The sequence below is a fragment of the Pichia membranifaciens genome (genome assembly GCF_001661235.1).
Source record: "Pichia membranifaciens NRRL Y-2026 unplaced genomic scaffold PICMEscaffold_2, whole genome shotgun sequence".
Lineage (NCBI taxonomy): Eukaryota > Fungi > Ascomycota > Pichiomycetes > Pichiales > Pichiaceae > Pichia > Pichia membranifaciens.
In genome coordinates this window covers 459548-475600 of record NW_017566983.1, presented here as the reverse complement: position 1 = coordinate 475600, position 16053 = coordinate 459548, and the positions used below count along the sequence as shown (strand labels likewise).

Here is a 16053-nt window from a genome sequence, read left to right as displayed (position 1 = left end):
TGAGATTAATATAGACTAGGCATTGGAAAATTCATGATTCTAAAAATGCGGGAAAACAAAAAAGTTTAAACAGATGTAATCTAAAACTTGTAGTCGCCACCACATCCGATGGCAACTTTTCTTTCTTGACAGTTTCTACATTTTTCAGATTTAACAGTTACGAATAAAGGAATTATAGACGGTATTTCTGAAGCATGAACTCAGTAGATGAGGAAAAAGAACTTCAGGCAGAAATCAATAAGCTTCAAGAACAAATTGACCAGCAAAAAGAACTTGTGAAGAGGATGATAGATTTCAAACGTAGGAAAATACAAAGCGAAACTGATAAGCTGGCTCAGCTAAAATCATTGGTAGATCAACAGGAATTCAGTGAAAAGAAACAATTAAAGTCGATGAAGGAACAATTATTAAGAAAACCAGAATCAAAAGTTACCAAACCACGGAAAACAGAATTCAAGAGCACAAGTATGCAGTCAAACATGCTATCAGTAATGCCCGAGAAAGCAAAGCAAACACATGGTAATAACAACGTTGTTAAATTTTCGGGTATTGAATCGCTTTCGATCCAGGGAAAGCCAAACAAGTTTCAGCGAAAAATCCTTGCCAACAGGAAGAACTATTATTACAAAAACAGGAATTTTTTTCATGGCTACAAGTTTGTGTTAGCAAAAAACGATCATAAGTTATGCTTAATGTCTGCATCACATGAACTCACAGGTGAACCATTGGAAAATGCTACAATGTTACCTGTCTATATTTCCTTAGGTGGTAAGAATTATATCAAATCAGCCAAAGGTGATTATTACCTAGAAAATTTGAGCAAAAAGTATATATATTCAAATCATTTCTGTTACATTCAAATTTGTCTTAAACAATGATGTTTGTTACAAAATACTTTTTCAAATACTAACATTTACTATTTTAAAGAGTACGCACTCAAATAAGTACAAATACTTTACCTACGAATGAGAGTTGCATTTTTTTTACCAAAACAGGCCATTGTGGTAATCTGAATTGTCTTTTCAAGCATACCCCAGGGAGGGTAGCGCTTTGTCCAAGTATGCAAAATTCAAAACACAAGTGCCTTAACAAAATTTGCCATTTCTCACACACTCCCACACAGTTCAACTCTCCAAGTTGTAAGTTCTTTCAGGAAAACAATTGCCACAACGAGAATTGCGTTTTTACACATAAAAGAGAAGTTAAATCAGCTCCAATTTGTCGAGAATTTGCATGTTTGGGATACTGTGAGCAAGGACTCAAATGTAAATTCACACATAGCTTTGAGTGTCCAGACGTGAAAGAATACGGTCGTTGCCTTCGTGGTCGCCTTTGTGCTTGTTTGCATAATTCAAACATCATCGAGAGCGCAGCCATCTCACAGGTTCATAATGGTAAAAGTAATACCGTAAGTGAAGTGAGGAACAAAGATAACGATCGTGTCATTCAGGTACTGTATGATGACGACAAAGATTACGATGTGAAAAGCAATGAGACAGATAGCAGCGATGATTCCGATGAAAATGTAGAGTTCATTGTTGGACCTGTAGGACAAGAGCTAGCCCAAAACATGGACTACGTGAGATTGTAGAAGACAGACATCTTTTCTGTTCCGTTCAAAATTACTATAAATTTCGAACCTTCATTCCATAATTCATATTTATAGAGTTTTATAATGATTAATTAAATAATTTAAGCAAAGTAAAGCGGGTTGACCTTGGGAGTTTAACTATGACCATCCCATGAATAAAGGTTAATATGCTTTATCTGATACTCATCATCTAATGCATAATTAATCTCGTCAATCAGGTCATAGTTCCCTTGATTCGTAGAGTTATTGATTGATATCTCGGAATCTGCAGGTTTCATGTGTGTATTTGGATCCTGCAAATACAGGGAGACTTTCCCAAGTTCAAGTGAAAGAAGCTCATTCTCCGTTTCATCTTCATCGTCATCTTCTTCATCGTCATCAACAACTTCTCCACCATCTCTTTCTCCCACAGTTTCAATATCTCCGTTATCTACCCCATCGCATGAGCCACCAAAACCGTTATTTTCATCAACATTGTACTTCTTATCATTTAGTGGTTTTCCATGCCTATTGGCCATACGTTCATTTTCACTATCGTCTTCATTAAGAATTCGATCGATATGTGCTAAATCTAACTCCTTAAAGTCATCATCCTTTCTGGCGTTGTTGTTTTCATCATATAGGTTATCCAGCTTTTCTAATCTGCTCGAAATCAAATCGTAAGAGTTGCTGTTATTATTTCTCAGCTCTGAAATGTTGGCATCGTGAGGAAAAATAGTCACATAGTCTTCAATAGGGTCAGAAGCAAGCTGCATCATACTGTTGTCAGGTTCAATGGCAGCCATATGATCATTTTTACTATAATTTTCCTGTGGATGCTGATTATTGAAAGTTTTTAGCAGGTTTGTAGTGCTTATCATATCAAACTTATTTTTCATACCTAAGCCTGGGTGTGATAGATTGATATTCTGATTTATTGATGAAGTCTCACTTTTGGAATCAATTTGGTTCACATTTGGTGCAGCTTTCTTTCTAAAAATATATTGGCCGGATACTAGTGTATTATTTCTATTATTATTAGTAGCAATATTTGTTGTTGGTATACCTGCAAATACCATTGATCTTTTCATGCTAAAATCATTTTTGCTTGCACTCTTGTTGATATTAATAGCACTAGTGCCCGTAACATTATTATTAGTGTTTACAATTATTGGATCAATTGTGATTTCATTTTCTTTTTGATTCTCCATGACAGACATTGTATCTTCAAAATAAGGTGAGTGTAGCAAACTGAACGCAGTTGCTCTCTTATTTGGATCCCACGTCAAACATGACTTGACCATTTGGAAAAAATCTTTCTTTTCATGTAAGCTAAAATCTTTCCGTATTATAACATTTTCTAATCTGTAACCAAAATTTTTTGGAAATACTAAACCTAGCTTCAACGCTAAATCTTTCGCATCATCCCAGAATCCACCAAAAGGCACCATTGGTCCATAATTGTAACTGTTATTATTACCGTTAGTCTTGTAACTATTATAGCTGTAGTTGCTATTCTGAAGAGCAGATAGCTGGAAGGATTTATTTGGGTTACCCAAAAACTCCATGATTTTACAGCATTGATCTAACTCGTTTGCTCCTGGGAAAAGTGGACAAAAGGTTGCACATTCGACAGCGACACACCCGAAGGCCCAGATGTCAACAGGGAAAGAGTAATATCCTTGTCTTAGTAAAATTTCTGGAGACCTATACCATCTAGTTGAAACATAAGCAGTAAAAGGTTTGTCATTTCTTGAATGTCTGGCAAGACCATAGTCTGCTAGTTTGATAATGTAAGAATTATTACGCTGATTTGAAGGGATGTTTTGCCTCGAACCAAAGAAATTCAAATTTTGCATCACCAAGATATTTTCTGGCTTAACATCCCTGTGAAAAAAGAGGTGTTTGTGAATGTGTAAAATGGCACTTAGTAACTGGGAAAGAATGCTTTTCAATGTTCTTGGTGAGAATACATTTCCCTTTCTCATTTTCATCAACTGGTACAAGTTTTGATCCATATTTTCCATCACAATGTTCAACTTCAAGTACGTTCTGTCAATAAAAACGTCGATTATTTGCACAAGATTAAAATGAGTATCTACAGAGAATATGAACTGAATCTCCTTAACCTTTGAGTAGTCGGTGAGCTTTTTCAACTTCTTGTTCATTGTCTTGATCGCAACAAGGTCGTTAGAATACTTATAATTGATTGATGAGGGACTCAAAAGAGTTCCTGGGAAGTTCATCATCTCTTCCACCAAACTATCCAGAATTCCATTTTTGACCTTGTACAATGCAACCATCCCAAAACTGCCAGAGCCAAGGTTGGAGATCTGGTGATACCGTGAGCTCAACGACTTGACAGGGATCTGCACCAGATCTGTGCCGTACTGTTGGATTTCTATTGATGCCATGATCTTTGTGCCAGTCTCAACTGTCCGGTTTCCCTGTCTCCTCTTTTCTTTCTTCTCAGATGTGGGGAAAGGTACACAGACAGCACGAGATGTCGATTTCTGTCCAAAAAAGACCCCCTTTTCTTCTCTCAGAGCTCCCCGTTTTCGTTGAGCCTCAATAGGGCTGCCCGTTTAGGAAATAGATAAGCCGCTCTGAAAGAAGGAGCAGCGCCGTGAGTAATAAGATGATGGGTGCGGTCAAATTAAGCTATTTTCAGCCCAGCGTGGAGGAAACGTGCGCTAGAGATGGAAAAGACGGACCTTCAATAAAGCCTATGAAGCCTTTGAAGCCTTGAGTGGATCGGAGGGAGGACATTGGAGCATGGATAACGTCACCAGTAGTAGTGCCATGGAGAATTCCAGGGCTAGGTCGGAAACCCCGTCCACGAGTTCCCCCCAGAATGCCTACCGCATATTGACGATACCTAATTTGAAGGAGCTGCAAGAAAAAGACAACAAGAGCCGGTTGAGCTTAAGGCAGAGTCTGTGGAAGTACTACAACAATGACCTATATACCGACTTTGAGAAACAGGTTTTGCGGTTAAAGCCCAGCGATTGCTCAATTATACAGAAGTACTCGCAGATCGAGACGTTCCCGCTTGAGGGTAATGACCATATGACTGAGATCACCCTGGCCACCATATATAGCGACCATCCACTTCGTGAGTTCCACAAAAGGTCGATGAAAGAGCTGGAAAGCACAGACTTACCTGGTTTGAAGAAGGCGCAGGCGCAGCTTGCAAAGATTGATACGTTGCCGTTGCTCGTGTTTATCCATGGATTGGGAGGACAATTATCCCAGTTCGAACCCATACTCCAGGAGTTCCGGAACTGTGCGGACATTTTTGGGATTGATTTACCTGGGTTTGGAAACTCCAAGAGGCCAAGCCGAAACGATGAGATAAAGGGAGTGTATTTCTCAAGGCTTTCCACCTTCAAAGACGAAGAGCTAGACAAGTTGGAGTCTTCGTTGAACCAGATGAAGGATGAAGATTTTCAGACAGTCAATCTTGTGGAAATGATCAGACAGATTCTGTTAAAAAAGTTCCCAGACAGGCGCTATCTTTTTGTGGCTCACTCGATGGGGACACATTTGTCTTTGAAATTGATCAATAAGCTTCCTGACGGTAAAGTCGATTCGCTAATAATGATGTCTCCACCTAGAATCAACCCCAATGAAAGTGGAATGGATCCGCAGGTTATGAACCGAATACCGTGGAAACGCAGACTGTTTCTGAGGTCCTGCAGCTATTTCCCCCGACTTTTCGATTACTTTCGATTCTTTGACCGATACGGCGGTCTGTATTCGAAAAGTGTGGAGAGTTACATATATCCTGAGGAGGGAGATATTTTGAAGAGGTTAACGCAATTCAGGTGGAACTTGGACACAGACTCTGTGATCTTCTTGAAGTATCTTATTGGGTTCAGCTGTGTACAACAGTCGGAGTTGATCTGTGCAGCAAAAAAGCTGAACACGAAAGCCATGTTTCTCTGTTGTGGAGACTATGATAAAGTTACGAAGATAGGGGATTCGGAGGAGATTTTCGAGATTTTGAGTGGAGTGGAGGGGTTCAAAATCAAGTTTGAAACCATACCGAATTCAAATCATTCTCTATTTTTGGACAAGCCTAATCTTCTAGCCGGAGTGACGTACAAATTTGTTGAGGAATTAGACCTCAATATCAGCTGCACCTGGGTGCTACAGGTGAAGGCGATGATTTCCGGGGATAAGTGGGGGTTGAAAAACCAGGCCAAGTGGAACAAGGTGATCACGCTGTCAAAGCCTATAGTGAACGGGACCTCGAAGGACAAGCCGAAGAGCTTTTTGCTTGGGATGAAGACGTTGAGGCAGACGGACGAGGTGCACAACCCGAAGAACTTTGAGAAGATGCACCCTGAGATATATGCAGTCATTGACATCGGGTCGGACACGCCGTCGTACGACCCCGCGGAGTTCGGACGTATCAAGTACGTGAAATACAAGACGGAGTCCAAGGTGACGCCGGACGATGTCACGATTGTGAGGTTTCTCGAGACGGTGGGCGAGTTGCCACGGGAGCGGGACAACGAGGGGCAGTTTGTCGTTGTGCACTGCCACTACGGGCAGAACCGGACCGGGTTTTTGATTTGCTGCTACTTGATTGAGAAGCTTGGGTGGAGTGTGAACGAGGCGATCGATGCGTTTGCGGTGAGCAAGCCGCCCGGGATCAAGCACGTGCATTTCAAGAACGCGCTGCACTTGCGGTACCACGAGTAGCATGCCGCCGCTGTGTATTATAGTATAGGTAGAGTATAGTGGGAGTGTTGGATTAAAAGTGTACGTTGAAACGAGACCTTTGCAGAGGGATATACATATATAGAAGGCGGAAGACAAGCTGAGAAATGAAGACCGGATGTTTTGTTGCTAAGAATAGTAGAAATGGAGTCGAAAATGAAGATAGAAAGACAAACAAGGCAGGGGCGGCGGTTTTCCAAACCGCCGTCTGCGACCCACCCATAGGGCCATGAACTGTATTATTGAGAAGAAAATGCACAAGAAAAAAAGAACCCAGGGTCAAACGAAGAAATGGAACAAACATGTGGAAAAATGACCGAGCCAGCAGCACTGTTGAGCAGAGAGTGTCTACATCAATGGCAGGGCGGTACTGTGTCACGTGCCGGGCGCTGTGGTGCTGCTGGCGTTGTAGAATAGGCGACGAGGGGGGGGGGACACACAGAGTACAGCCAGCTATATTCTGAAGGCGTTTCCGACGCCAAAGTAGCCGTACATCGGAACGTCGTTCTTCTGCGTGATGGTCTGTCTGATGGGCAGCAGGAACGGGATGATCATGGCGACAGAGAGGTAGGCGAGTGCCACTCTCTTGGAGGCTTGGAGTCTGGTAGCGTACATGGTAACGTGTGCCGATGCGGGTGTTGTCCTGGGTGGTGCTTTCTGTATCTGCAAACGTGGCAACAGATGCAACCAAAGCAAAGCCAGGGCCTCCTGGCCCACTCAGACCCCACAAGACCGCAAACGAGGGAGACGACCGCTATCTATATATATATTGCTATGCGTCTCGTATGTTGAACCAGCGCCGCAGCTCTATTTACCTCTGCGGCGGCGTATCTCTGCGCTTTCCGCTCGTGGAATGGCCCGACGGGCACGAGCAGGGTGCGAAAAGTGCCCTGATGTGTCACCGGGGAATCGTTCGATTTTCTGGGGGCGGTTCGTACCGCCGGGGCAGGTGTGGCGCAGGCGCGCAGGGCGGGGCGAGACGGGGCGACGCGAGGAGGGCCGAGCTGGCAGGATGAAGAAAAGGGGAACCGGGAGGACGGGGATGTGAGCAAGGGAGTAGGCAGGACAAGAAGGGACGGGACGGGCTGACGGGGCAAGGATGCCTGCAGTGAACGTGTCTTTCGAGTCGGTGGTAGGACGGCAGGGGCGGGCGGACAAGGAGAACGGGTGTGGGGACTTCTCGACAGTGGTGGCAACTCCGCTGGGGCTGGCCCTCGTGGAAATCCAGGGCGAGCTCAGCATCCCCAAAGAGACGCCGGCGGGACTCAGTGTGGGCGAGCAGGGGCTCTTCACACGTGTGCCGCTGCCGGCGCTGTACCGGGAGAGCCCGGAGAGCCGGGAGGGCGGCGGGAGCGGGGACGCGGAAGACGTGGAGGTGGTGAAGTTCGGGCGACTCGAGCTGGACGAGGAGCTGCAGCGGGCGACGCTGTTCATCAGCACGACGCAGCGGCTGATCGGGACGGTCGAGAAGATCGACCCGCCGCTCGGCGTGCTGAAGGTCGTGCACGCGGGTCCGGAGAGGACGGCGGCGGAGTCGGCAACGAGGTCGGACGACGTGTCTAGCGCCGCCGCAGGCCAGGTCTGCGAGATGATCGACGTGGTCGGCACCAAGATCATCTTCAAGCACAGGCCGCTACCCATCATGTGAACGGCCCTTCCAGCACACCCGTCGGTACCTCTAGATACTAGCCATGATGTATACAGTGCTCAAGCCATGCGTATCTCCGCGCTTACGTAACCCCGCACACCTTTTTCCCCTCGGGCCCACCGTTTTCTTTCCATGCCGGCCCTTCACGTATGTCCAAAGCTTCCCGCCATTGGCAGCTGTCTGTGCTCTTGCGCTTTCCAACGAGCTCCGCAGCCGCAGCAGCCCCCCAGCGTTCCGAGAGCCGATGCGTGTCGATGGAGCGATCCCGCCGCTGCCGTCCAACGACTGCATCAGATTGGTTTCCTTCAACATCAACGGGTACAGGACATTGAACCACTACCATCCGTGGAACGAGCTGCCGGCGTTGTCCGACATCTTCAACTACCTCAACGCCGACGTCGTCACGTTCCAGGAGCTCAAGCTGCAGCGCCAGGACATCACGCGCTCTCTAGTCAGCGGCAAGGGCTTCCACTACTTCATCACCCTCCCGAAAACGAAGAGAGGGTACAGCGGCGTTGGGGTGTTTGTGAAGAACTCCAGGCAGGATCTCCAGGTCCTCAGGGCAGAAGAGGGGATCACCGGCTTTTTGGAGGTCTCCACAGACTCGACGCTGAACTACAGGAAAATCTGGGAACGCGATGGACCCTCCGGCTTAGCGATCGGCGGATACACAGACAACATCGCCGACTGGAAGGAGGGATACCAACTGGACTCGGATGGGAGGTGTGTCATCGTCGAGTTGAATAACAACATCGTTATTTTCTCCGTCTACTGCCCTGCAAACTCCATGGGAGAAGAAGAGGGCGAGGTCCGACGGTGTCTTTTCTTGGACGTCCTCTTCAAGCGTGCAGAAAACCTGCAAAAGATGGGTAAGCGCGTAGTCATCATGGGAGACGTCAACGTGGCGCCGAGTTTGATAGACCGGGACGACGTCATGAACACTGGTTTCCGGGATAAAACTCTCTTCAGGCAGAAAGACCCGGCCGGATCGTTCGAGAAGGAGAACAAAAAGATGACTCTGCAGTTCAGGTCAGAAACGCTTCCACGAATGATTTTGAACGACTACCTCTATGACTACAATGAGTTCGACAAAATCAAAAACACGAAGAAGATCTTGTATGATTTGGGCAGGTTGCAGAACCTAAACCGACTCAAAATGTACACCTGTTGGAACACACTCAAAAATACGCGACCGCTGAACATTGGCTCAAGGATCGACTTGTTCCTTGCTACAAAAGATGTCAAGGACATTGTCGAAGCTTGCGACATCTGGTCTTTTTTATATGGATCGGACCACTGTCCCATTTTTTGTGATTTGAACATTGGCAAATTGCCCCCATCCAACACGCAGATTAAGGCGAACTACAAACATCTCGAGGCGGTAGTATATTATGGCCTTGGTGTCACGAAAAGCATCGACTCGTTTTTCAAGTTCAAATCCCAACCGAAGTTGCAACTAGATACTGGCCAACCGGAGAAGAAGGTAGAGGTCCTGGCGTGCAATCTTCCGGAAAGTAGCAAGCATTCGTTGACTGTGCCATTGTACACCAGTCGCAAGAAACAAAAGGGGCAAAGCACTCTCACTGCTTTGGTTGCTAAAAAAGGCAGTGAGTATCTTGATTGTCCGCTGTCAGCAAGTTCCTTGTTTGTTGCTGATAGTGAAGACGAAGGCGATACCACGACAGACCTTACAAAAGAAGAGAGCTATTCGATCCCTTTAGATTCTGAGCAACTACCGAAAACAACAACTTCAAAGTCTAAAATCACAGCAAACACATTCAAAAAGATTCTGGAGATGAAAGCATTCAACGTAGTTCCTCAGTGCCAGCACCAAGAACCCTGCGTTTTACGAGTGACTAAGAGAGGACCAAATGCTGGCCGCAAATTTTGGTGTTGTTCGAGACCTTCTGAAAGCGACACTTGGAGCCACGGTGAAGGGGAGAGTGGCAATATTGATATGAAAAATCAGCACGATTACAGCTGTAGCTTCTTCAAATGGGCTTCCAAATAATAATCAGATCACTTACTCTGAATTTCGGGTGTTTACGTAATCGAACATTGTTCGTGAAATTTCGCCTCACTTTTTTTTTCTCTCTTTTCCTTTACCGTCAGAATTTTTTTCCCTTCACTGTTACATACAGCTTCATCTGTTCTTGACAATAACGACTATAAAATCTCTGGTGATCAAGTAGGTAAGAGTAGAGAAATATGGATTCTACAACTCAAGCCCAAGCAGGTCCTGCACTCTCAAAAGAGACCTTAAGAGAGGTCATTCCAATAGACCCAGGAAAGGGAAAGAGAGTTGGTGGTAAAAACTGGAAGGTTGAAAAGAAAGCTTTCAGGATCAAGTCATTGGGAACTGGCTCTTCTTGGAAACAGAAACAAGAGCAAAGATTGAGGGATCAGGATGCAAGAGCAAGGTTAAAGGAACTTCAGGACGAAAAGGAAGCCGCCAAGAAAGCCCATATCGACAGGATAAAGGAGAAGCGTGAGAAAAAGGCTGAGCAAGAAAGATATGAAAGACTTGCCACTGTGATGCACGCAAAGAGAGTCGAAAGACTCAAGAGAAGAGAAAAAAGAAATAAGTTGTTAAAAGAGCGTTAATCTTTCTTTCCTCTGCTTTTCTAAATTTCCCTAATTACATTATCTACTTGTATATTATCCAGTATAGCATAATCAAACTGAAGGTCACACTACATGAGGTTTTGCACTTCCAAGGAAAGGTAAAAGAAGGATAGAAAAAGGACAGAAAGTAAGAGTTTAATATTAAAAGAAAATGTGTATGTTATCTGACACCCCTCTTTCAGTTCTTGGAAAGATCCAGACGGGTTCTTATTAACATAATTCGTTCATCTCTCCATCCATTATCACGTTCTAAACCTACGGCTGCAGAAAGCAGCAAATGGAGACAGAGACTGCAAAAGCCAGCCAGAAATGCTTCAAACTGTCGCCACGACAACGTTTGAACTAAGTCCACTTCCCGAAAGAATACGCCACCTGAACCAAAATAAGACAAACATATGTGGATAAAAACTATCCACGATCGTCAAATCCCAGTATCAAACAACTAGAACAAAGCCCATCGGAAGTAACGACAGACAGAAATCAGCAAAACCGACCAGAACAATCACAGCATGTACACCATCTCTCTACTGCAAAACAATAGAGACAGGTTCAGCGTACTGTCTATAGGATGGTTTTGGTACAAGAAATGAAGCAAGTTCAAAAGAACAGCGCTCATTATTAGGTGTGTTTGTCGGAAAGAAAAAGAGCGGGTCAGTTTCTTTTTATACCAAAAAGGCTGAGCGTACAAAAAAAAGTTGAAGAAAAAGGTCCCCGACTTCTTTGAGGGCTTCTCTCAGATCAATAAGAAGTGTGAAGCAAGAGCATAGAGTTGATTTTTCGGAGCACAAACGGCGGAGATTTCAAATGGGAGATGGGTTGGCAAGAAATCAGTTCACCTTGCTTGATGTGTTGCGTATACTGTCGGGGCTGATTTTGTTCAATGCGCTCCTATCATATACGTTCACCTCCTCCACGATGTGGGGATACGAAGGCAGATATGTGAACACAAACTATATTCGCCATGTTTTAAAAGGGTCACCTCAAACAAAATTTACGCCAAAGACACTTCTGGAGACAACTCAGCAAACAGGACAGTTGCTATTATCGATTGACAGGAAGGTGTTCGATGTTAGCAGTAACCCTGAGATGTATGATCCGCAAAGCGTCTCAGCGAGATATTCTACATTTGTTGGCCAGGATTGTACTCGAATGTTTGTCAATGGTTGTTTTAATGAGACAAGTCAATGTACTTGGGATTTGAGAAATATGGGATTTGAAGAGGACTGGGTTACACAAAGAGTGGAAAGTTGGCTCAAGTTCTATACTGAAAATCCTCATTACTGGCAGGTGGGCTACCTCGACGTTGGAGAATTGGAAACACATGATATACCTGAACAATGCCTAACAGGTGTCAGTTTTCCTTTTTGAGGCCTTTGATTGCCGAAAACAGTTTTTTACAAGAAAAATAACACAGATTGTGTATTTAACAAAAAAGACTTAAATAGAATAATAAAGTAATGAAAATAGGAAAAACTTAAAGTGTTCACTGAGCCTCTTTAAGGATAGATATATGCCGATGGGTTTTATTTTTTGATAACTGCATCTTTCAACAAATTGTTGACAACGGAAAGAACAGAGTTCACAGTCGATTTAGTGATGGACTCATGGGTACCAATACCCCATTGTGATTTTTCGTTGCAGTCAATCTTAATGTAAGATGCGGCCTTGGTTTTGGAACCTGCACCAACAGAGTGCTCTGAGTACTCTTCCACTTCAAACTCGCACTTAAAGAATTTGCCGAGAGCATTCAGCAAGGAGGAAATTGGACCGTTACCAGTACCAGAAATATTGTGTTGTTCACCGTTCAATTCAATGATTGCGAAAATGTTAGTGATCTCGTCTGATTTCTTGTCGTATTTGTAATCAGTTATTTGCAATGCATTTGATGCGCACGAGTCGATGTTATAGGTTTCAGTCAACAATGCGACGATTTCTTCAGCCTTCAATTCACGGCCTAAAGAATCAGCGTTGTCTTGAACAACCTTGGAGAATAAAATCTGTAATTGTCTTGGGAGATCCAAGCCAAGATATCTTTGCACTATCCATGCAGCACCACCTTTACCAGATTGGGAATTCACTCTGATAACAGCTTCGTAACTTCTGCCGATGTCTTTTGGATCTAATGGAAGGTAAGGCATTAACCATCTTGTATCACCTTCTGCTTGTCTCTTTTCGTGTGCAATGAAACCTTTTTTGATTGCGTCTTGATGGGAGCCAGAGAAGGCACACACAACTAAAGAGCCACCATATGGTGCTCTTTCGTGAATTGGAATCTTGTTACCCTTCTCAACAACATCGATAACGCTCTGGATATCCGAGAAATCTAACTCGGGAGAAACACCGTCAGTGTATAGGTTCAAGGCAAGGGTAACCAAATCGACATTACCTGTTCTTTCACCATTACCAAATAAACATCCTTCCACTCTGTCACCACCAGCCATCAAACCAAGCTCAATAGCTGCTACACCACAACCTCTATCGTTGTGGCAGTGGAGGGAAACAATAACTTTCTCCCTTTCAGAGATGTTTCTGCAGAAGTACTCAACTTGGTCAGCATAGACGTTTGGAGTTGCAACTTCCACAGTCGCAGGTAAGTTGAAAATGATAGGATTGTCTACGGTCGGTTCCCATGCAGCTTTAACAGCTTCACAGATCTCAAGGGCAAATTCTGGTGGAGTATCGGAGAAACATTCTGGAGAAAATTGATAGATCCATTTGGTCTCTTGTAGTTTAGGATCGTCCTTGGTCAAAGATCTGACGAGCTTGGCAGTTTCCACTGCTTTCTCGATAGCCTCCTTTTGCGACATTTTGAAAACCACATCTCTGAAAAGATCCGAAGTGGCAAGATAGGTATGCACAACTGCGGTTGGAGCACCTTTCAACGCGTCGACGGTTCTTCTAATCAAATGTTCTCTCGATTGTACAAGGCATTGTAAAGTAACATCCTTTGGACAGTTTTCGACAGCGTATCTCGTGAAATCGAAGTCAGTTTGCGATGCCGATGGAAAGGAGACTTCGATTTCCTTAAATCCAATTTCAATCAGCTTGTGGAAATACTCCTTCTTTTGTTCGACAGACATAGGGTCTGGTAACGACTGGTTACCATCTCTGAGATCTGTTGAGAGCCATCTTGGGGCCTTTTCAATCAATTTGTCCGGCCATGTTCTGTCTTTCAAGATGACACCTTGTGCTCGGGAATATTTCACCGAAGGATCTTTGAGCATGTTTTTGTAGGAAAGCCTAGAGGCCTCCTTGAGCATCACCACCGTTTGCTTGAACATCGCTGTGCGTGATCTTGGCTTATCTATTCTTCTATCCTAGCGGGGTTTGTGCAGAGAAAAACTCCCTGTAAACGTGTTATCAATGTGTGAAAAGGTGAAAAGTTTTTACACCCTGCACTCCCTAATCGTCCTCGGTGACCCATTCTGACTTCACCCCGCTCCGGTGTGGAGCGCCGGTCAGCCCGCCACACCGCGCCGGTGCCGGAGAGAACGCGATGAGTCTTAAGATTTGTCTCCGGTATACACGCACAGCAATATAAATATGTTTTCTATATCTAGGTCTCTACTTGAAAGGGCATATCTGTATATAATTATGGGGTAAAAAGGAGGTTTTTGCGGATTGCTGCGATGTCGGCTGCAGAGAGGCCAAGCTTGTTTGTCAAGTAGGCTTCGGCACCACCGTATTGGTTCTGCAACAGCGTAATCGTTTCTAAGACAGCGTTGCTGTCGATGGAGAGGATGTTGTCGACTCCATCCTTAGCAAGTGACCATTCAGGACTTGGCTTGTTGTCCTTGATGTACTGCTCAGCTCCGCTGTCGATAGTCTTGGCTGTGAAAAAGTGCTGCATCTCAGGACGGAGGGCTTCAACACCCACCTTAGAAAGAGCAGACTCCTGGGCAACAATCAAAGGATCGACATTGCAGAGTAGTAATAATAAGATCGTGATAATTCCGGTTCTGTCTTTGCCCAACGAACAGTGGAAGACAATCGGAGTGTCGATGTCGTCTCTCAGGTGTTCAAAGATTGGCTTGTATGTTGGAATAGCAGTCTCAAGAAGAGGTACGTAGGAGACAGCGTTGCTGCGAAGCGCAGCCTTTATCAACGTCTTGGAGAACAATTCATTCTGCAGGGTGCTGTTTCCCTTCGACTGCTCCGACAGGTGAACTACTTCGATGCCGCTAGGGGTGCTCAAAACGTTCTCTTTGAAGTGCTCGCTCTCGATAGGAGACCTCATGTCAAAGACTTTCTTCACGCCAAGCTTTTTCAGTGTTTCGATACCTTTGGCAGTGACGGTGCTCAAATGGGCGGATCTGAACGCAACGTTTGGTCTTACAACCTTTCCATCTAGAGTGTTCCAGCCTCCTATATCCCGGAAGTTGGCAACACCATCCACCTCCTTCCATCTTGGAAGAAATTTGTGAATGTTTTTAGTCTTTTCATAAAACCGCTGGTGCATTTTCTCCGAACTCATCCACTCGGCAACCTTCTCTGCAACCTCAGGGTTGTAGTCGACCACCCCTGCGGGTTTGGCGATGGGTTTCCCATATGTTTCCCATTCGTTTTCCGGAATCTTTTCCACTCCTCTAAAGCAGTGATCGGCATCAGGAATCAAAATTAGTGTGTTTCTGCCTGCAAGAGCATTGAAATAGTGTGCTGCATCTGGTAATGGGATCACTTGTTCTCTGGAGCCATAAACGGATAAAGTATCCGTATCTTGGGTAATGTTCTTAACGGTGATCATGTTCAAAACGCCCAAACTTTCTGTCTCCTTGAGCGGGACCCAAACTTTCCGGTAAGCACCATCCTGAAACCCTTGGATATAATGGCCGCCTTCTTTTTCAAAATTCGGATGCAACTTCTTGATACTGTGTGGTAAACCGCTACCGATGAATCGGCCCGAACAAGCTACCAAGTTGATGACAAACTTGTTCTGGTTCTGCAGTTGCCAATTGAAAACATCCACCACACCTCTCGAGTGGCCTATTAAGGTGTCCACATAAAGTTTCTTGCCCTCGAAGCCACCACCGGTGAGCCAATTGTATACTGTGGACATATCTTCGAGATCGTCTTGCAACGTGCGGCCCAACACACCCGTCTTCGAGGAATCCCCGCAATTTCTAAAGTCAAATCTCACCACAAACATCCCCTGCTCTCTTGAAAGTTTCCGAGCGAGTTTCGAGTGGTAGCAGTAATTCTTCTGACCACCAATACCGTGCATCAGCATGGCTGCTCTACATGTCTCGGGATGCACATCAGTTTCCGGCTTGCTGAGAATGCAAGAAATGTACGTCTGCGAGTCGGGAGAAGGAGATGGCAGTTTTACCTCTACCTCATTCTTCTGAAGTTTGTATTGTGACATTGCTATGTTGCTCAATTGGAGCAGATCCAGTTGTCTTCACCTGGGAATTATTGCTTGAAGGCTAAGGGTAGATCAATAGCACAATGTGCGAAAAGATACCCCCACTCACCCCACTGCCGG

The 16053-nt window shown here is 44.8% G+C and overlaps 10 protein-coding genes across 10 annotated transcripts; 6 read left to right on the top strand and 4 right to left on the bottom strand.

Annotated features, from left to right (window-relative positions):
- Positions 1 to 161: 161 nt before the first annotated feature.
- On the top strand, positions 162 to 1711 carry PICMEDRAFT_15218 (hypothetical protein). The gene is made up of 2 exons (XM_019160720.1): positions 162 to 826; positions 928 to 1711. The coding sequence occupies exons 1-2, from the start codon at positions 195 to 197 to the stop codon at positions 1589 to 1591; spliced, it is 1296 nt and encodes a 431-aa protein (XP_019018349.1). The 5' UTR covers positions 162 to 194; the 3' UTR covers positions 1592 to 1711.
- On the bottom strand, positions 1707 to 2788 carry PICMEDRAFT_15217 (hypothetical protein). Its single transcript, XM_019160719.1, has one exon. It carries the CDS (start codon positions 2779 to 2781, stop codon positions 1726 to 1728), a length of 1056 nt encoding a protein of 351 aa, XP_019018348.1. The 5' UTR covers positions 2782 to 2788; the 3' UTR covers positions 1707 to 1725.
- PICMEDRAFT_40418 (hypothetical protein) lies at positions 2776 to 4055 on the bottom strand (the record flags this gene model as incomplete). Its single annotated transcript, XM_019163109.1, has 1 exon — positions 2776 to 4055. A coding segment is annotated over exon 1 (1209 nt), but the record flags the coding sequence as incomplete, so codon positions are not given.
- Positions 4056 to 4345: 290 nt separating this feature from the next.
- On the top strand, positions 4346 to 6280 carry PICMEDRAFT_71329 (hypothetical protein; the record flags this gene model as incomplete). The annotated part of the gene is made up of 1 exon (XM_019163893.1): positions 4346 to 6280. The coding sequence occupies one exon, from the start codon at positions 4346 to 4348 to the stop codon at positions 6278 to 6280; it is 1935 nt and encodes a 644-aa protein (XP_019018346.1).
- A 1201-nt stretch (positions 6281 to 7481) lies between these two features.
- Positions 7482 to 7943, top strand: PICMEDRAFT_25890 (hypothetical protein; the record flags this gene model as incomplete). The annotated part of the gene is made up of 3 exons (XM_019162418.1): positions 7482 to 7568; positions 7623 to 7809; positions 7873 to 7943. Coding segments are annotated over 3 exons (345 nt in total), but the record flags the coding sequence as incomplete, so codon positions are not given.
- A 247-nt stretch (positions 7944 to 8190) lies between these two features.
- PICMEDRAFT_31237 (hypothetical protein) lies at positions 8191 to 9300 on the top strand (the record flags this gene model as incomplete). Its single annotated transcript, XM_019162684.1, has 1 exon — positions 8191 to 9300. A coding segment is annotated over one exon (1110 nt), but the record flags the coding sequence as incomplete, so codon positions are not given.
- An 854-nt stretch (positions 9301 to 10154) lies between these two features.
- PICMEDRAFT_10248 (hypothetical protein) lies at positions 10155 to 10550 on the top strand (the record flags this gene model as incomplete). The annotated part of the gene is made up of 1 exon (XM_019159651.1): positions 10155 to 10550. The coding sequence occupies one exon, from the start codon at positions 10155 to 10157 to the stop codon at positions 10548 to 10550; it is 396 nt and encodes a 131-aa protein (XP_019018343.1).
- Positions 10551 to 11375: 825 nt separating this feature from the next.
- PICMEDRAFT_71325 (hypothetical protein) lies at positions 11376 to 11939 on the top strand (the record flags this gene model as incomplete). The annotated part of the gene is made up of 1 exon (XM_019163892.1): positions 11376 to 11939. The coding sequence occupies one exon, from the start codon at positions 11376 to 11378 to the stop codon at positions 11937 to 11939; it is 564 nt and encodes a 187-aa protein (XP_019018342.1).
- A 155-nt stretch (positions 11940 to 12094) lies between these two features.
- Positions 12095 to 13852, bottom strand: PICMEDRAFT_71324 (hypothetical protein; the record flags this gene model as incomplete). Its single annotated transcript, XM_019163891.1, has 1 exon — positions 12095 to 13852. The coding sequence occupies one exon, from the start codon at positions 13850 to 13852 to the stop codon at positions 12095 to 12097; it is 1758 nt and encodes a 585-aa protein (XP_019018341.1).
- A 221-nt stretch (positions 13853 to 14073) lies between these two features.
- PICMEDRAFT_15213 (hypothetical protein) lies at positions 14074 to 16039 on the bottom strand. The gene has a single exon (XM_019160718.1). The coding sequence runs from the start codon at positions 15931 to 15933 to the stop codon at positions 14164 to 14166; it is 1770 nt and encodes a 589-aa protein (XP_019018340.1). The 5' UTR covers positions 15934 to 16039; the 3' UTR covers positions 14074 to 14163.
- Between the last annotated feature and the right edge of the window lie 14 nt (positions 16040 to 16053).

Coding starts and splice junctions, on each gene's coding strand:
- PICMEDRAFT_15217 (XM_019160719.1), bottom strand. CDS start 2,781: ATGGAGAATCAAAAAGAAAATGAAATCACAATTGATCCAATAATTGTA.
- PICMEDRAFT_15218 (XM_019160720.1), top strand. CDS start 195: ATGAACTCAGTAGATGAGGAAAAAGAACTTCAGGCAGAAATCAATAAG. Junction 827..927: donor CTAGAAAATTTGAGCAAAAA/GTATATATATTC, acceptor ACTATTTTAAAG/AGTACGCACTCAAATAAGTA.
- PICMEDRAFT_15213 (XM_019160718.1), bottom strand. CDS start 15,933: ATGTCACAATACAAACTTCAGAAGAATGAGGTAGAGGTAAAACTGCCA.